Genomic DNA, 19052 nt, shown 5'->3' with positions numbered 1-19052 from the left:
ATTTTGTTTTGTTTGTCCTTACAAACAAGTTACAAGGCACAATTGCAGGACAAGTTACAGACACAATTGCAGGAGACATTAAACTCCTTGTTGCATTTGCCATTTCAAATAGCACAAGGAGCTGCATTCCCTCCTGTGTGTCTTTCCTAACTAGCACTCTATTTTCTCCTTCCAAATGATTTCATCTAATTCAAGAGATGCAAATATTTCCATAATATTTGGTAAATATTTTGAAAAAGTCTCCATCCCAACTACTTCCTCTTTCTTTGAGCATTTCCCTCTTCTTCTTTTTTAAATTGAGTTTGTGCACCTCCATCAGTTCATTGGAAGCACTGCCCTAGCTTTTTTGCATTGCTGCAGATGGGGAAGTAAAGGAGTATTTTTGGCCTTGCCCAACTCTCAGTATTGCACCACCTATGTATTAAATTACATGTCCTCTTGCACAGAGACATGAAAACAACTCTCCAGCCTGCAAAAATAACTGATATATGTATATGCAACATATCTTTGTTCATTGATGCAATATGCTTATATGGCCACCCATCAACAAAAACTCCACGGAGCACTGATAAATCAAGACAAACAAATCAAAATATTATAAATATGCAAAATATCACAGCTAAATAACTGAAAAAAACTCCTTCCATCTAATAACAAAAGCATAAGATTACATCCAAAAAGGGAGGCCCAAAAAGGAAGCTGTATAAGAATATTTCAGTGTCTACCAGTTCTTCCTTATTTCCTCCTCCTCTTCATCCTCCTCTTTTAATACTGCATTTACATCACACCTTTTGTTTGAGAACATAAGGCATCTTCCATGTGGGTCTCTCCTAATTTTACTCATACAAACAACCCTGTGAGGTATGTTGGACTAAGAGAGAGTGACCAGCTTGGAGTCACTTAGATTGATAGGGACTTGAACGTGGGCTTTCACAATCCCAGACTAACCTCTTAACCACTCCTGCAACTGAACTGTGCCTCCCAAATCCACACCCTGTGGCTATCTGGAATGTAACTGCCCAGGTATAGCAGCCCTGACTAAACTACTGAAAGGGGAAAACATCAGACATCTCTGTATTTCTGGCAGTTTGGCAGATTTTTGTTGTTGTTGTGAACAGTATTTTCAGAAGAAAGATCTGTTTTTGGAATATAACAGCTGAGCTATTGGGAGACCCACTTAGTATTCCCCAAAAAGAAGCTGTACTTGTTTTTGACAGTGAAAACAACACCCTGAATGGAATATTAGAGACTAACAGGTTTACACATTAATCCTGTACAAGGAAATACAAGGAAATAAGCTTCTCTAAAGTCAGTGGGATTTCTTCCTGAAGAGAAAGGAGCAGCATTGATGTGCTAGGAGTTCTCTTCGATACAAAGGTCTCTGGTCTGATAAATCCACACTACTTTAATTTTTAAAGTGCCCTATGACTTGTTTTCTCTACTTCTTATTCAGGGGGATCTTTCATTCCCTTTTCAAATGCACAAACTCCCTTTGGGGCATGACTAAGTATTACCTAGGCAAAAACATTGCCAAGGGGAAGGAGCCTGTTTCTTTGTGCCAATGCCCCTACAGGGATTTCTGGGGCACATGAGTAGGTGCCAAAATCATTGGCAGAAACTTCTTATCAGTTTCATAAAAAAACTTGTGCTAACAAATCACCAGGAGATAGCAGCAAAGATATACAAAAAAATTCTCTCTCTTTGCTGCTATCTAGTTATCACCCATATTTCTGCAGCCCAGATCAGGGAGGCCCAATAAAGCACTATTAGAACCCTTAGTTTTCAAAGATACAAAGAAGTTGAATATTCTTGGGGAAAAACAGATTTTGAAAGACAATGGTGGAAAAACAAATAAACAAACATACAAAAAGCCAGCATTTGGCACTGCAACCAGGGTGGATGAGAGCAAGCTAATTAGTATGACTGCCTTCATCACTGCTCTGATGTTCCTGCTGTAATATAAAAAGGCTTGATGCAATCTATCCAGTCTGAGTCAAGCCAAATCTGGATGGAATGACTCTGCATTACATGGAAATCCATTTCATACATCTCAGAACACAAAGAATCAATGACCTTCAGAACTGGAAAGGGCTTCACAAGTCACCTAGTCCAAATATCTATTGTAATAACTAGAATTATGGTTACCTTTATGCCACTATTTATTACTTTTATTTTCATTTCACTCCCCTCATCCTCAAAGGCAAGACTAATGCACCTTTACTTCAGGGAAACATACATGACCCCAGATACCTCCCACTCATAATGCTGTACTCCAAAAAGGGGTGTAAAAATCCAAACAACCATTAAATGGAAGCAAAAAGATACAGTACAGAGAATTCAAGCCTTTTGCTGCCATCTAGTGGTCATCTGCTTTAAGGTGCTCTCCAGATCAAATCTGAAATACTCTACAGCCCTAATACACATGCATACCTAAAAATAAGGAATATATTTTAATTAATTAATTTTTTAAAGTTAAATGTTTGTATTATATTATTATTTTTAAAATTATATTTTTAATCTTCCTGTACTATATTTTATTCTATCCAAATTCTTCCACCATTCTTCTGTGGTGGAAAGCGGGTATAATCCAATGAATAACTATTATAATCACAATTTATATAACACGTTTAGGTGTGTTTCACCCACATTATCTAATTGACAGAATGAGGCTCAGCTTGTCTAAGTTTCATACAGTTAAGTTTATGGAAGATTTGAGATCTGAACTGGATACTTCCTGATTGCAGCCCAGTTTTTCAACCACTCAGCTCAGCTCATTATATGAAGTGGCCTTTGCTTCATAGCCCCAAACTAAGACTCCCTAATTAAACTGTTGCACAGCCCAAGTCCACTGCTTCTCCTGCTATCTAAAGGCATTGTTTGTCCTGTGAACTTAGCCCACTTTATTGGTTAGGCCTACTTGTTGTGGCTAGAGCCATTTTCCTGGTGTCATGCTACATATGGCTTCAGTCTTGCTAGAGAATGTGATGCCTGGTATTATATTCCAGCAGCCCTCTTGAAGAAGGACATATCCAGGAAGAATCAACTGTCCCACAAATGAGACATGCAGCCTTGAATGGATGTTCAATAAGAATAAAATAGCTTCCTTTAAGTTGTGCATGATTCCCAGTGACATCATGGACACATCCATATAGTTTTCTTGGCAATGGTATCGAAGTAGTTTGCCCTTCTCTTCTTCTTCCCAGTTTAGCCTACATTACTGCAGTTCCTTGGTGGTCTCCCTATGTAAAACTGAACAGGACTGATCCTACTTAGCTTGTGAAGATTGGCCAAGATAAAAATAGTTTATTAGGAGTGTTCCATTTTACTCTCATCAATATATTCTCCCACCACCACAGCAAGAGCACCAGAGGCTGCTAGGGGCCATATGTTTTTCATTCTGTCTTTGAAGACGGTAAAGGATAGTGCTTTTTTAGTGACATCACCTAGAAATATGGCATTGTAATTTTTTTTTTTCTTTTAAGGGGTAGGGAGGTTAATGTGGGTTAAGCTTATCTGAACCTTTGTGCATGAATCTTGCCTTTTGTTTAAAAAAAACAACCCTGGAAATCTGCCAGATGTTTGCATTTTCCACCAAACATGCAATCTTGGTGAGATCTGGAGAGTACAAGAAAGGGACTGGGGAAGCCGCATGTGAACTGCAAACTGGCTACTCCTACATTGCATCAACATACTGGAAGTCTTCCATACCTTCACCCAGCTGCAGAGCAGGGTCCATAAGCTCCATCATATACTCTACATTGAGAAACATATCTGTCAGGTCACTGTGGGCCAGAACATACATGAGCACTGGGAGGAAGTCATCTGCTCCATGAGGCTTCCCTAAAAGGTGAACAGAATTGATTTAATCATTCAAAATTTCCATGCAGAAGAGAACAGTTGCTTTTGCTTAAGGATGTACAACTTAGTTGTGCAATCCAAATAACCAGTCCATGAGTTAGCCAGTCCTTATCCAAATCATTGTAGAGCATTTGGTTCTTATAATTGTCAAAACACAAATGAGAAGAAAGGCTGGTGATGATATAAATATACAAACTGAATAGGCTGCAGTCCAGATTTCCAAAGTTCTCCCACTGATTTCATTACTCTAAAAAGCCAAGTTTGGGGAAGTTGTCCGAGTTATGAACCTAAGAACAACACAGTCTGATGAGACCAAAAACTGTTTCCATAACTGCCATCCAGATGCTCTGAGGTGCCCATAAACAGGACATCCTCTCCTTCTCCCTAATGACTAGTGTGCCACCCCTAATATTAAAGGTAGCATTTTGACTCTATACTTCCATGAATCTACTCTTCCCTTTTAAAGCTAAGCTGGTAGCCACTACCTCATTTCATGGCAGCAAATGACTGTATGCTATCTGAATGAACAATACTCAGTGTTTTGTGTTATAAAAATACATGTTTGCAGAGTGTCAGTGTGGCTGGAACAGTGGGGACATAATAGAGTCTAGTGTTACAGACATGCATAATGTGGGGAAAGGAGTCTTTGTATGGGGAAAGGAATAGAATTCTGACCAGCTGGTATACCATGAAATTATGGAAAGAGCTATTTTAACAGAAGAAAAAGTGAACATCTAATTATGGAAGAGATCTGATAATTGTAAATGCTTATAATGCAGCAGTTTAGACAACATATGATAGTCAAACTGAGTTCTAAAAGTATACCAATATTGAAGTGACTTGCTATGAGATAATCTTCTGTTTCTCAGATGTTCCCACCAATCACAGTCCAAAATTAAGATTAAATCGTGCTTTAAGCCCACTGTAATCAATAGGCTTAAGCATGTTTGAGTGGATTTTAGAGAACGGCCATTGGTTTCTTACAAATATTTCCCTATATGTCAGAAAAACTCAGCATAAATTGCTTTTCAACCTGAGGCTTACTGTATAGTCAAATGCAGTCTTAAATATTCTTTTATGCAAAACTCAAAAAATCATGCGAATATATGCTAAAAAGGAAAACCCCTTGGTTAGGTGGCAGAGCTTACAAACATTAAGGCTTCCTTTATAAATCGCACCTTGTGTTATTAATAGAACTTCATAATATTCAATCACCTTGTTTTGCAAAAACATAGAATATGATCGCTAAAGAGGAGAAAGGCTTCATTATTCCAATAAACTTTGGGAAAGTTTTCTTTGCACAATATGACCATGTTCTGTGATTACAGAGGAAGCCTTCTTGGAGAGCCAACAGAATGACAGGGCAGCATTTAATACGATAAAGACAGGAGGGACATAACAGAGTCAAAGACACTTCCCACCCACCCACAATTTCCACAATATTAGTACCTGGGTTCATCCACTAAAGCCAGATACAAAGACATTTGGAACTGTGACCTAAAGTAGAACTGAATGATGCAATTTGCTATCTTATGCAATGATGCTACTGGTTTTGATTATTTGGGAAGAACTAGATAAACTCATTGGGGAAAGGACTATCAATGGTCACTAGTTTCAGTGACAGTAGTTTTGCTTCCAGAATCTAAGCCGTGACTTAAATACCAGCTGCCAAAGAGCAATAATGAAAGAGGAATATGACTACCTTTAAATTGACCTGTTGTTTATTTTCCTTTTCTGATTTTTTAAATGAACTTAAACAAACTTTTAGAGGTAACTAAAGTTAGTTTGAAGCATTGTTGATTTTATTGTAAGTTTTCTTTAAGACTCCCCCACCCCCGCTCTTCTCTTGTAAATCATTCTGAACTTCACCAGAAGGAAGCTGCAATTAGCCACTGGGCATTTCCTCATGGCCATGTTAACATGCATTCCCCCCCATCCTTGAGTCAGCAGATATGTATACTGGCATAATTTACATTGCCCAGAAGGCTGAACTATATTCTGCCTCAGTGATAAGGCTTGAAAATGGGTCTGTCCTTACAGTTTTATTATGGGATAATTTAAGGGCAACAATTGGTGCACCTTCCTGGCTGCAACTTCTCTTCACCTAGCATCACCTGCTGGCAGGAAAAGCCACCTCCAGTTGCTGCTCTTAAGATGTAGTGGGACAGACCTGGGCGACTGTGGGTAGGTCCCTGGGATGGAGGCTTTAGCCACCTTTCAAGATGCCCTACTGACAGATCGCCAGTCTGTGGAATGTCCACATTGGTGACCTGTCACTCAGGCTGTTTCTGAACATTGGTCTATTCTTCCAGTAGAGCATTACACCCTTGTCTCAAAATAGCTTAGCTGACAGATCAGTGGATCAAAGAAGGGGGTTGGGAGACATGGGATGGGGCAATGCCTTCTGCTTCATCACAGACCTCTGCTCCACTTCATGGACCTACCAATCAGGATGAAGGAGTAGTAAAGAGCATCAACTGATCTCCCTCCCATGCCCCTCTGCTGTCCCTTGGAAGTGTTATCTTGGGACAAAATTCAAATTGCCACAAGACTACTGGGCTATTGTATATTTTAAGCACAAAGCATACACAGGGTGTTTCCCCACTGCAGAGCTGAAGTGCTATCCAGCCATCCTTGGGTCAGCAAAGAACTATTATCAGCACGAAATTTGCTCTCCCTGTTGATGATCTCTGCCCTGTGGAATACCGCCTCTGTTTCAGGTCACAGCAGTTACTTGACCTCCCTCCAAAATAATGGATTACAAAGCCTAAAACATTATACAAACTCTGAGGCTGTGGTCAGACGTGTCAGTATAAGGGAGGAAATGCTGCTTCACCACAAGTGCAGCAAAGGATCACTTAAAGCTGCCTCACTCATGGGCTGCAGACAAGATGAAGTCATTAGAAAACACATTAGAAAAAAAAGTGCTACTAAGGTATGATGTGGTTAGAAGTAAGGAAGAGCCCACAAGTTGTCTAGAAGAGAGAGAGGTTTTCACTGCTGTACAACAATCTTTCCCAGACTTGTGTGCCCAGATCAGGGATGCTCTTGAACTGGTTCAGGCCAGTTCATGGATGTTAAATTTTCTGCACATATCAGAACCTCAGATGTGTTCTGCTCTACCTGGGAAAAGAAACCTGAAGTGTGTTTGACAGGAATTGTGCTTTGCACACACTGGCAGGACTGTGTTCTGGGCATTCTAGACAGCCACTTTGTTCAGGCAAAGGGGGAATGATTGAAGCGTTTGCTATGCTCTAATTGTATTGTTTGTGGGCACATCTTGTGAACTGGGAATAGTGGTCCTCTTCTGGTGGGTGCTAGACTGAACAATGCTAGCTTATGGAAGAGATAGATTATACTCTAGTATTTGTCATTCTGGGAAGCAAGGAAGGAATGGGAAGAATCTGTGGACACGTGACTGGATTCTCTGTCTCCCACCTCTGACCAAATTGCTCATTAGCAGCAGTAAATCTTTCAGGCAGTGTTTCTCAACCTTGGCAACTTTAAGATGTGTGGACTTCTATTCCCAGAATTCCCCAGCCAGCCATGCTAGCTGAGGAATTCTGGGAGTTGAAGTCCACACGTCTTAAAGTTGCCAGGGTTGAAAAACACTGCTTTCAATGACATTGGAAACAGCCTCGCTTGCTCAAGGTGAAAGTGCCTTATTTCAAATCCAGCTTGTCTTCTTTTTTGTTTTTGTTCAAAGAAATGAACCATTGTTTCATAAATATATCTAAGAGGCTTAAAATAAACGTTCTCCTCCTGTGCTGTAAACCCCCATGCTATTATAATCTCCTAGGTGAACTCTACTGGGTCAACCATTAATTGTGATTGGACTGCAGGACTTGAAGGAAAGAGGTATTTAATAATTGAATGCAGAGCTCAGAGGAACTGGAACCCTTCCCAGATGTCCATAAAGGAATGAAGACTCTTTCTTCACTTATGGGTAAACATGCATCTCCCTTGATTTTGTGGCAGAACTGGACAAATAATTAATGGAGTGGATAGCTATGCATTGATTTCTAAGTATTTTACAAATGTATTTAAGCAAACTATTCAAATATTATCCTATTAAGGAACCACATTAGTTTTCTAAAAAGGAAGGATCTTGCCTCTCACAGTGCAGCAAAATCAGCAACATCTCGCTATTGAAATTCAGATTCTGATTACAGGTTCAGGCTGCAATTCTTCTGTATCTTTATTGTTGCATTCTGTAAGCCTCCCGGAGTCATAATAGGCTGGGGCAGCCTGTATGTGTTATAAAAATAAAGAATCCTGCTGACTTCAGTGCACCTAGTGTGCCTATTCCCAATCTATTATCCTGCAGATGCACTGAAACCTGAGTCCCTGCTGGCTGTGGACTTTTCTAGGACTGTCCTCTCCACCCAGTAGCAACCTGCCCAAAACATACAGTATGTCCTGGGAAAACCTGCTAGTAGTTCTCCAGTTCCCTAAGGTAAAAGGGAATGGAGACTTGCAGGTACTGTTTCTCTATTGCTGGGTCTTCTCTCTGGTAGATCCTTCTGCTTGGCATTTGATCAGCCTGCCTCCCCCATTAGTTGTTCAGGAACAATTGAAAACCAAGTTATTTTAGGACAGCTTTCAAATTATGAATGTCACAGTCTATTTATCAACTGCATTTTGCAGTTGTTTGGGTTGACTTTCCAAGGTACTGTGCAACATGGTAATTTTAACTGTTATTTTCTGTTTTCTATTTTTATTGTTTTATATTACGGATGCTTTAGTGTAATTAATTTACCTCAAGAATCTTTTGATTATGGTGACCAGAAATTAAAAAACCAACAATTAAATCTAGGAGTTGCAGTCCCAACACATCTGGAAGGTATCTGAGAAGGACTGGTCTAATTCTGGGAGTTGAAGTCCACATATCTTAAAGTTGTCAAGTTTGAAAAACACTGCTCTAACTTCTAACCAGGCAGGTATAAGATTATAATGTGATTCTAAAATGTTACAGACTCTTACCTGGCAGTATCCACAAGTGGGTACCCTCCAGATTTAGTGGGACTATAACCCCCAGAATTCCCATGTAGCATGCTGTCCAGCTCTATCTGAAGAGCACCAACTTGGAGTAAGGACTATTAGATAACGATAGGAATCATAGCCTTTTACAGAGTAGCAGCCATGGAGAAAATCCAGAATATGATCCAGCATTTAAAATTATCAGATGGTTTGATTCTTTTCATTCAAGGCTGTAAAATAATTACTTAAAATAATCTCAAGAGGTATTTTACTATTTTGAATTTCCCATACCTTCCCATTTATTGGGACTCTACCTTCAAAAAACCAGTGCAGGAAAAAAATTAAATTGCAATGGGATGCAGTGAGAAGAAAGAAGTGTGCTGTGAGGGAATTCAAATGAACATTCTGCCTCACATCTTCTCAATGTCTTTAAATGGACCAGGGGGAATTAGTGGTAGATCAAAATTGTATTATCAGTAATGCATTACTATCATGTCAGGTTATTTTCTTCTTTCATTTTCAAACCATGGGGACCTATAAGGTTCCACATCTTTGGATTCCAATGTCTGCTTCTGTTTCAATATAAAGTGTTCAAATAGTTACATCTTCCTGTTGTGTTAATTCCACCTTTGACATTTCTATAACATAATATTGAATTATTTTTCCTTTGGTAGACAATTTACCAGCATTGAAAGTTAGCATTTGCTGCAAATTATCCAAATCAAGAATAATCAAGATTTTTGAAAGGCTTCAAAATTGGAAGTAGAAAGTTGGTTGCCTCCAACAAAAGTTTCACAAAGTAAGGTAGCCCCAGAAGTTCAGTAAGTTAGGAAATAGTTTAGACTCCAGTTCTAGTATCCCAATGTTAATGGTTAGAGGGGATTAGAATGATGCTTCCTTGACAGTCTCTGCCAGTGCAGAGGAACACCACTAGTAAAAGTCCTAACTATATGTAAGTGAGTGGTAAGCTACTGCAGACATTTCTACCTCTAGTGATGGTAGAAGAAAAATTCCAAAATAGCTTAGTCTAACTATAATAAGGAGGAACCACTTTTGGATTATTGGGAACATCCATTTGATTTTCTTAAAATAGGGGGTTACTAATTCTACTGGCTCAAGGGCTGCCCAATGCTTAGCCTAATGTGCAATCTAGGTAAAAGTGTTTCTTATAGACAATACTTTACATGGCCTTTATTGCTAATAGTGCTACAGTTCCTGCAACTGTTTTATAATCTTCATAAAAGATTATATTCAGCTCTATTGCTCTATATTGCTCTAGTTGTCCATGAAGAAAGTTCTGAAGGTTCTGTTATAACTAGCATAATAATCAATACATATCTACACTAACCATCATAGTCACTTTATCACAAGAGCCTTTAATATTAAAAAGCAATGGCTGGAGTTTTTAGGACTGTTTTGTAGTACCTGGGTTTCCCTGAGTCATAGAATCATAAATGAGTTTGCAGGACTTCAGCAGAATGCTGATTTTCTTTTCTGGAGAATAAGTCTTGTTCATGGTTGTGAATTTATGCAGTATTTTCTCCAGTAATGCTGATTCAGGCACACTAGTGGTGACTCCCAGGTCGGTTGTAGTTGTATTTTGTATGAGTTGCTGATTTTCTTTTAGGAGTTTGAAAGATCCATCTTTGTTGTGGATTTCCCGTAGGTAAGCATCAATGGGCTCTTTTAAAGGCTTCAAGACACATTTGTGCAAAGCTGATTCTATTATTACCTCTGAAAAGGGGAAAATAAAACATGTCAAAGGAATAAATGAGAAAGCAACAACATAATAGGACTGGCAGATTCAGACTTTGGAACCAGTAGAGATTTACATCAACACAGCTGATAATGACTCTGTTGTTTTACCTGCCTTGACCTGGCCTCAGTTAACTTTCACAATAAGATGTAATTTTTGCTTTTCTCTGCCATCTTTCTGGGCACCTCTGCATATTTATACAAATTCCATCAGCCACTTTGCAGTCAAATTTCACCAGCACTTAAGCTACGACAGAGCATTTGTGAGCATATATAACATGTTTTTTAAATATGGCTGTTTCCTCACAGAAGAACAATGTTTTTCTGCTGGACATTCTTAATTCCAGGACTTGATTAGTCTAAGCCTCAAAAACATTTTAAAATCCTGCTGTTTAGGTAATATTAAGCTAAATATCTGTCACCACGGGATGAGGTATCATCAGTAAGTGATGCTGTGACTGCCTTCTCTTGGTGCCTGTGGGCTGTGGGGGTCTGGATGGGGAACAACAGGCTTCAGCTGAACCCTGGTAAGATGGAGTAGCTGTGGGTTAACAGCTCTTCTGTAACTGGGAAATTGTCATCTTTAGTTCTGGATGGGGTTGCACTGCCCCAGACAGACTTGGTGTGTAACTTTGGGGTCCTTCTGGACTCACGACTCCTGCTCAAAGAGCAGGTGACAGTCGTGGCCAGAAGGGCCTTTGCACAACTTGGTGTTGTGTGCCAGTTACGCCCTTTCCTGGATCGGAAGGCCCTTTGAACAGTCACTCATGCCCTTGTTATCTCCCATGTAGACTATTGCAATGCGCTCTACATGGGGCTCCCCTTGAAGAGTATCCAGAAGCTACGGCTGGTCCAGAATGCAGCCATGCAGGCAATTCTTGGCACCCAAAGATTGGCACATGTAACACTCTTCCTGTGCGAGCTGCATTGGGTACCAGTTTGCTTCCAGGTCCAATTCAAGGTGATGGTTATCACCTTTAAAGACCTACATGGCATGGGTCCAGGTTACCTGAGGGACTGTCTCATCCCCATCACATCAGCCTGCCCCACCTGGTCATGCAGAGAGGGTATGTTGCAGACCCCATCAGCTAAAGAACTCCGATTGGCAGGGTCCAGGAAGCGGGCCTTCTCTGCAGTGGCACTCGCCCTTTGGAACATTCTGCTACTGGACTTCAGGCTAGCCCCGTTCCTTTTGACCTTCTGGAAGTCCCTGAAGACTTGGCTTTGCCACCATGCTTGGGGTGGGGAGGGGGGTAGTCATTCTTGGGGATGGCTGGCGCCTTATAGTGCTCCCCTGTATTTACGATCGTTTGTAGCCATCTGGTTGTTTTTTCTTCATTTTTATATTGTATTATATTATGTTTTATTATGATTACTGTTTTTAATTTTTAACTGATTTATTGTAAACCACTCAGAGTCCCTCTGTGGGGGGAGATGGGCGGTAGTATAAATTTGAGAAATAAATAAATAGATAAATAAATAAAAATTAGGCTAAGTTTAACAAAACCGAATCTATTCTGATGCTCCAGTTTGACTCCCCTACTATTAATCTGAGCAGGCTCCAGATAAGAAGTTTAATAAATGCATAAAAATCCCATCCATTTCTCCTGCAGCTTCACACATATCTTTTCATTCTAATCAGAGTCTTTTTATGGGGATGGGGAAAAGAATTGCTCCAGGCCATACTCTTGGAGGGAGCCCTATACAAAGTAGTCCTCAGTGTTTGAGATTACCGGATAGATAATTCATTTAAGGAAATACAGCTCCCAAAGAAGGTGCCTTTTAAAGAATATCTAGTTTCTCCACATGTGCCTGGTTACTGAGCATTGAATACAGTGATCAAAACACAGTGAAGAAAACGTAACATTGACATTTAAGGCAGCGAGAATAGGAAGTAGACTCAAAGGAAACCAGACTTCTCAGCATTTGAATGGAGACCCGGTGAATTAATTAAATTCACTTGCCTATGGGCTATGATGTAGAAGGCTTCTTTAACTTCGCCAAAAGATCTTAACATTCTTTAAGAGAGTAAAGGGTAGATTTGGGAAATTATAAGTGAAATTTTGTCTAGGGAAAGTAAACTCAAAGATAGCCTCAACACAGAATGCTTGGAAGAAAAGTAATTTCCCAGGGAGTGGCATAATGTGAAGAATTGGAAGCTTTCTATGAAAAAGATTTGGAGCTCAGTCCTTGATCAGGAGGAAATGTCAACAACATGACTGTGTAAAAAGATGGTTCCTTCAGAAGTGGATATGTGATGGAGCAACTCTTTAAAACTTTCATTTCCATATGAGACTTTAATTTATTTGCTTGTTTGTTTATTAAACAAATTTATAATATAGAATTTATATTTTAGTAGTTTTGACTTCCACAGCTCAGCTCACTTGAGTGCAACCCTCCACGTAGAGTGTTGGATTCTGCGAATATACAGTTCAGGACTCTATTGCTCATTTTCTACTTAAGTTATTACCCAACGTTTGCAATAAATGGGCAAAAGCACATTGTTACTCTTGCAAAAGTTCAGCAAGTTGCATCACACCTGTCCTTCTCAACTCTAGTGGCCACAATCCAAGTCAGCCCATGAGCTTAAATAGATCTACCTCTCTTGCAGATTACAGCCAAAGTATTTGATCTTCCTTGTAGCAGTGGGGCAAACAATGACATATATAATATGCACCCTTTTATAAAGACACTTCCATACAAATGCAATGATGGCTTCTAAGACAAACTCCCCCTCTCCACTCAGAACTAATCAGACCGATGTGTAATTTAGAGTCTAAGACAAATTAACCTTTCAGAAATACTAATTTACATGCCAAATCACATCATTTACGGAGTCCCAAGATTTACTCAGAAGTAATTCCAATTACTTCAGTAGCGTTGGTACCAAATTAATGTGCATGTCAAAATAGGTATTCCTGGTGCTCTCAAAATGCTTTGGAATACACTCCCACAATCCCTTGCCACTGGGCACACTGATGGGATTGATGGAAGTTGAAGTCCATAACGTCATTAATGAACCACATGCATAAAATTATATCCTTAAACCTAAATAACTCAATAATTATAGACTTAACCAAAGGCACTTTTCATGCTTCCTTTCCACCCTAATCCTGTGAATATCAACACAAAACTAAACTGAGGTTCAAAGTTAAAAGAAATAACCAATTCTTCAGAAAGTCTACTTTCTCCTAATCATCCATCTTGTCCTTGTTTGCACCCATATTGTTAATTTACAACATTGTATCATTGTTCATCCCAGTGTGGAATAAAAGCAAAAAGGAAAAGGACTATGGAAAAAAGTGCAGTCAGAAAAAGGAATCATCTTTGATCAATACCTGACTGTACTTGATCTCCATGTTCTTCCTGTTGCGTTGATGACTATTTTTGTTGAGCGTGTATACCTGAAGGTGTTTTAAAATGAAAGACAGGCATCAGCTGCAACTGTAGCACTGAGATGCCAGGAATGGGGTTCAGAAATCAAAGATTATTCTTTAACTCAGAGCAAGTGATTTTTTTTCTCCATCCAATTTTCTAAAATACCATTCTGAAAAGGGAAGAAACAGCAGAAGCAGATTCTTAAGTGCTCTGTTGGGGGCAAAGCTCCATCACAGGTTGGGTCAGATCTGGACAGTAAAAATCTGGAGGATCACTAGATGACAACCACTGTATTTCTTTGCTGTCTGTTACTCTAGTCAGCATGCAGTGAAGCTGTATGCCACTCTTGCTTGTAGCTCACTTCTGCCAGTCATTTTGTCCCCACCCGTTGTAGCACCTTAGGCAAATACTGGGTTCTTCTATGGGACCTGATTTTTTGTTTTTGTTTTTTTAAAGACTGAAAGCCCAGCTGGGGTCACTTGTGCCTACAGGCCCCAAGGCAATCACCCCCCCCCCACTTTACGCATTTGCACCACTGTGCCAGTAGCTGCTAAGTAAAGGAATATAACCTCTTAGTTCTAATACTTTCTTGTTCCCTTTTCATTTTCTTTTCTTATTTGTTATTCTAGAAAGATCTTGTACAACACCCCCTGCCCCTTAGAAATGGGAACACTCACCTAGCTTCTCATCTGTGTGAACAGCCTGGTCCATTAAAGATTTCAACTCTGTACTTTGAATTAAGTAACTCTTCAGTTGTGTCATCATTAAGCGGATCTCTTGTAGCATTTCTGTGCTGGAGATTTGCTTTGCCATCATCTCCAGACTGTATACTTTATAGTCCTGCACCAAGTTGCCAAAGTAAGAGTCTTTATCTTGGGCCAGTTCCACAATCTTCTTCTGCAGCTTTCGGTCAGAAGAGAGAAATGCTGTGAAGACATTGCTTAGGCTGACCATGGACAGACGACGCCTGGCCCTGCCTAAAATCATAGAATGGGTCTTCCTCACAGTAGTACTGGTCATCAGTTCAAACTCATCTTCAGTGCTACTTGTGGAATAAGAATCTGGCTCAGAGGCAGGCAATTGAGCCCCTGCTTTGCCCACTGGGCAATGCAATGAGTCATGTGAATGTTCACATTCTGATATGCTGACAAGCTTGAAGCCAGATTTTGATTCCCTTTTTAAAATGGAGCAAGTTTTTTCTACTCTTTGCTTGTTTTCCTGTTGTACAAATACTTCTGACTCTTCAGCGTTCTTGTCCTTCAAAGAATAATTGCTGGTAGATGATGACTGTTTAAAGAACCTCTTTTTTCTTGGGGGTGGGATGGGAGGCTGTTTGGGTCTTCCTGATAGGTTCTGCTGCTGTTCTATAAGCTCCTTCTTGTCCTCTCCATCAGGTTTCACTTTCTGGCCATTTGGGGTGGACTTCATCACTTCCGCCAATACATTTGGAGCCTCATCACATTGGTGATCGTTAGCCAAAGCTTCATTCCTCCTGTTCTGTTTTTCTACTTGTGTTTCTTCTGACAGTGAACATTTCTGACTTTTATCAAAGGAGGTGTTTCCTGAAGTTCTCTCAGATGAACATCGCCTTGGTGGAATGGATGGAGGAATCTTCTTTGAATTTGTAGATGGAAGGCTATGAGGAAAAAAGAGCTCTTGTCTGCCATCTTCCTTGTCTCTGCTAATTTCAGTTTTCATCTCTTTTTTGGTTTTCTCCAAACTCTGAAACTGATCCTCCTTGGAAGGGGTCATAGAAGATGTTTCGGTTTGTTTCACAGCATGAAAAGTCAATAGAAGTGGTGGTGGTGGTGGAGGAGGAGGAGGGGGTCGACTGGGAGACCTCTTTGGAGGTTTTGTCACAAAGTTTCTATCACCAGAAGGACTCTCCCTGAAGATCTCTGAAGAAGAAACATCTGGGGGAAATGGATAGCTGCTCTCCTCTATAAAAATAGGATTTACAAACCACAGCCTGTCACTTCCTATTGACAGCTCAATTTCACATGAACAATTATTTGTGCTGCTTGCAAAACCCTTGCTAGGGTTCTTTCCTTTTTTTGCCTGGGCTGTGGTGTAAGCAGGATCTTTCACAGAATGGGGAAGCCTTCGTCCTTGTCTCTGGTGTAAAGAGGAGCCCCAGAAACCTGTGGATAAATACGTATAACCACAATAATAGCCAACAAAAATCAATCATGTTTTAAACCTAGTTGCATAATGTTGCTTAAGAATTGGAATTATTTTGTACTGAACTGGACATGAATATATCACAGTGTCTCAAATTGATCAAATTAATATAAATTAAGGTAAACAGTGTAATGACATTATATGAGGGAAGGAAGTCAATGGCCTTCCTAAAGACATAGGGATAGTCAGCTTCTTCCCCATACAGGTTCCCTGGACAGGATGAGACCAATTGCTTCCAGAGTCACTTGTTACCTTAATTTCAGTGAGCATGTTGGTAGCTGTGCTTTCATAGCCATTTGGAACCTTATTACTCAGTTTTAAAAAAGCAAAACAGAAATTTTGTTTCAAAGGATGCCATCAGATCACCTCAAAGCATAAACTACTTCCTTTTTAAATGGTAGAGTGGTAATCTGCAAATGAATATGGAAATATTATGCAAGAGATATTACTTGAAGACATATGAAAGTGAGACAGATCAAACTTAGATCCATTTCTACCTGGAAGTCCATACATGTTTAAAAAATGGTTGGGTAGCCATTTATTAGGGAAGGCTTAACAGAATTTTTTTTTCACCAGCAAAGACTAAAAGACTTGAATTCCCTTTCAACTCCATGATTCTAAAAAAAGATATTTCTTTTATTTCCTTTAAAATACTAGCACATATCCCTGGACCTCTGGAAATGCACTTGAGGCTACTTTCTGGATGCTTCCACCCATGCATTTTGAGAATATGATTTGGAAAATACAACATCCAAAGTATATCTGATACAGGAAGATATGGGTCAAAGTTGCAGGACGTTTCTTAAGATGCTTTTAAAAAACCTTCTTACTCATAGGATATAATAGAAGAAATATCAAATTAGCTCTTTCAACAGTTTGCACACTTATGTTAAAATCTGATGATGGCATTGCAAAGCTGTGCATTCTTGAGCTCTTGAACCCATTACCTAAAGACAGCTCTACTTGGATTCAGATGACCATACTTCCTTTTTAGCAATAGTTTAGCTGATTCTGGAGTGCTGGGTTTATTAACAGTTTAATAAATGTACATATAACCTCTTGTAAATTCAACATCTGAAATGAGGATGGTCTATAAGAAGAGGCAAAGAAGGTGCATTAATGGAGCTAAGAATAGCCATGGTTGCTCTTTGAAGCTAGGCAAGGTTTGGCACACAGAGCCCTAGGCTTCCAAAATAACTGTACATGACTTTGTATACAGAATGTTTCTATGCTCTCTCAAACAAAGTGAAACAAGCAAGAGAAATCATATTTTGAAAAATGCAAAAGATTCTGCATGAAGTACTCATGAAAAGCAAGATTCAAGGTTCTCCTGCATAGCAGCTTTTCTCCTATTCATTGTAATGGTAGAACTGTGATATTACTGGAATATTTGCAGGAGTTACATAATTGATGCAGGGAGAGACTTTCTGAATGACCAGCCCCATCAGCCTCTTCAGCCCTGCATTAGCAGTGATTTTTACAAGGATGTCCTAAAATGATGGGTAAAAAGGAAAGCCATTGTATCACCCCTGCTAAAAACCAAATCGCTCTATTGTGGCTGGCAAAAAAATCAACCAGCTCAGTAGCTGAGGTAGTTAATAAACTACTTCAGGCCCAAAACACACCAGAGACAACTCTGTCCATGTTGGATTTGCTTCCTAAGTCACTGCTGGGGTCTCCTTCATATTTACCACAAGCAAGCCTGCACAACTCATAGCGGGAAAGGGCCACATTGATAAATTAAAAATATCTGTGGGCCACAGAGGATTAGTTGGTGTGTGGATCAGCTGTCTGGTGGTCAGCGGTATGGCAGCAGTGCTGGAGCTCATGGATTTGGGAGGCCTTGGAGGCACTCAGCAGCATGTCTTTTGGGCGGGGGTGGCAAATCCTTTCTGGTGGTGGCAACATTTGGCATCGGTGGATTTATCGTTTTCAAAAAATGCCAGTGGGTCGTATGTTGTACGGGCTTGCTTTAAAGAATGCCAGTGCTGCCACCCCTATATTGAATGTGGGGGTGGGGGGGCAGTAGGATGAAGAGAAATTATGGCTTGTTGCTAATGGCTTAGTTTGGACTGAAAGACATACTACCAGCTCTTTAGAAATAAAAAGGTGCTCCTAACAGAGATCACTTTGCATGAATTACATGTATCAACATTTTTTACATGTATAGACAATTATAGAGAGTTTTGTTACGTGTACAGAGCAGCCTATTTCAATTCACAAGACCTTTACTATGTCCATGAAGTTCATAGGAGTTGGTGATGTACCCAAAAGCAGACACCTGAGCTTTCTAATTGAACACAGCATTTGAACAAGAATTTCCTGCATCCAAAATGCTTTCTGCATTAGAATGGTTCTTGTGATGCTGCCTATGACAGATTTCAGACCTCCAGAGTCTATTTTGTTTTAAACCAGAATCTAAAGGTCCACTAACACAATTCTAGTGCCAAATAGAGGTATAGAGGTGTCTTTGCGCCTATGCTCAATGCAGGGGGTTGTTTTGACAACTAAAAGTGAATTTACAGTTCTTTAATGGAAAAATCCACTCCTTAATTTAGAAAGAATACTGTAATAACAATAATAAGTCGCTTTGCTCAACAACTGGGAATCAGAAAACATAGCATCCAGACATCTGCTAAGAGTCTGACCTCCACTGTATTCCTCCCTATCTTAGATGAGAGAGCATGCTCACAGTTACACAGGCAATACTCACATTCTTGGAAGGTAAAGCCAGGAAATTAGATGTTGCCCCAACTTCTATAGTCCTACATCACAATCCAACATTACACCTGTTAACTGGTATAATGTCTTCCAACCTGAACATGGACAGGACAATATTTTGCAGAAGATACCGTTCAGAACATCGTGTATAGTTACAATGATAAGTTATATAAAACTAT

At 39.8% G+C, this 19052-nt stretch overlaps 1 protein-coding gene across 1 annotated transcript in view; it reads right to left on the bottom strand.

Annotated features, from left to right (window-relative positions):
- RIN3 (Ras and Rab interactor 3) overlaps window positions 1-19052 on the bottom strand; it is a 100861-nt gene that overhangs the window by 8028 nt on the left and 73781 nt on the right. The window contains exons 6-8 of the mRNA XM_063290252.1: window positions 14649-16112; window positions 10264-10572; window positions 3709-3840 (exon numbers count right to left, since the gene is read on the bottom strand). Of these exons, the coding sequence (XP_063146322.1) occupies window positions 3709-3840; window positions 10264-10572; window positions 14649-16112 (1905 nt within the window). The remainder of the gene's footprint in view (window positions 1-3708; window positions 3841-10263; window positions 10573-14648; window positions 16113-19052) is intronic.

Source organism: Candoia aspera, chromosome 1 (assembly GCF_035149785.1).
Source record: "Candoia aspera isolate rCanAsp1 chromosome 1, rCanAsp1.hap2, whole genome shotgun sequence".
In the NCBI taxonomy this organism is placed as follows: Eukaryota; Metazoa; Chordata; class Lepidosauria; order Squamata; family Boidae; genus Candoia; species Candoia aspera.
Note: the sequence above shows the minus strand (reverse complement) of the source record. Positions and strands in the feature narration are given on the sequence as shown.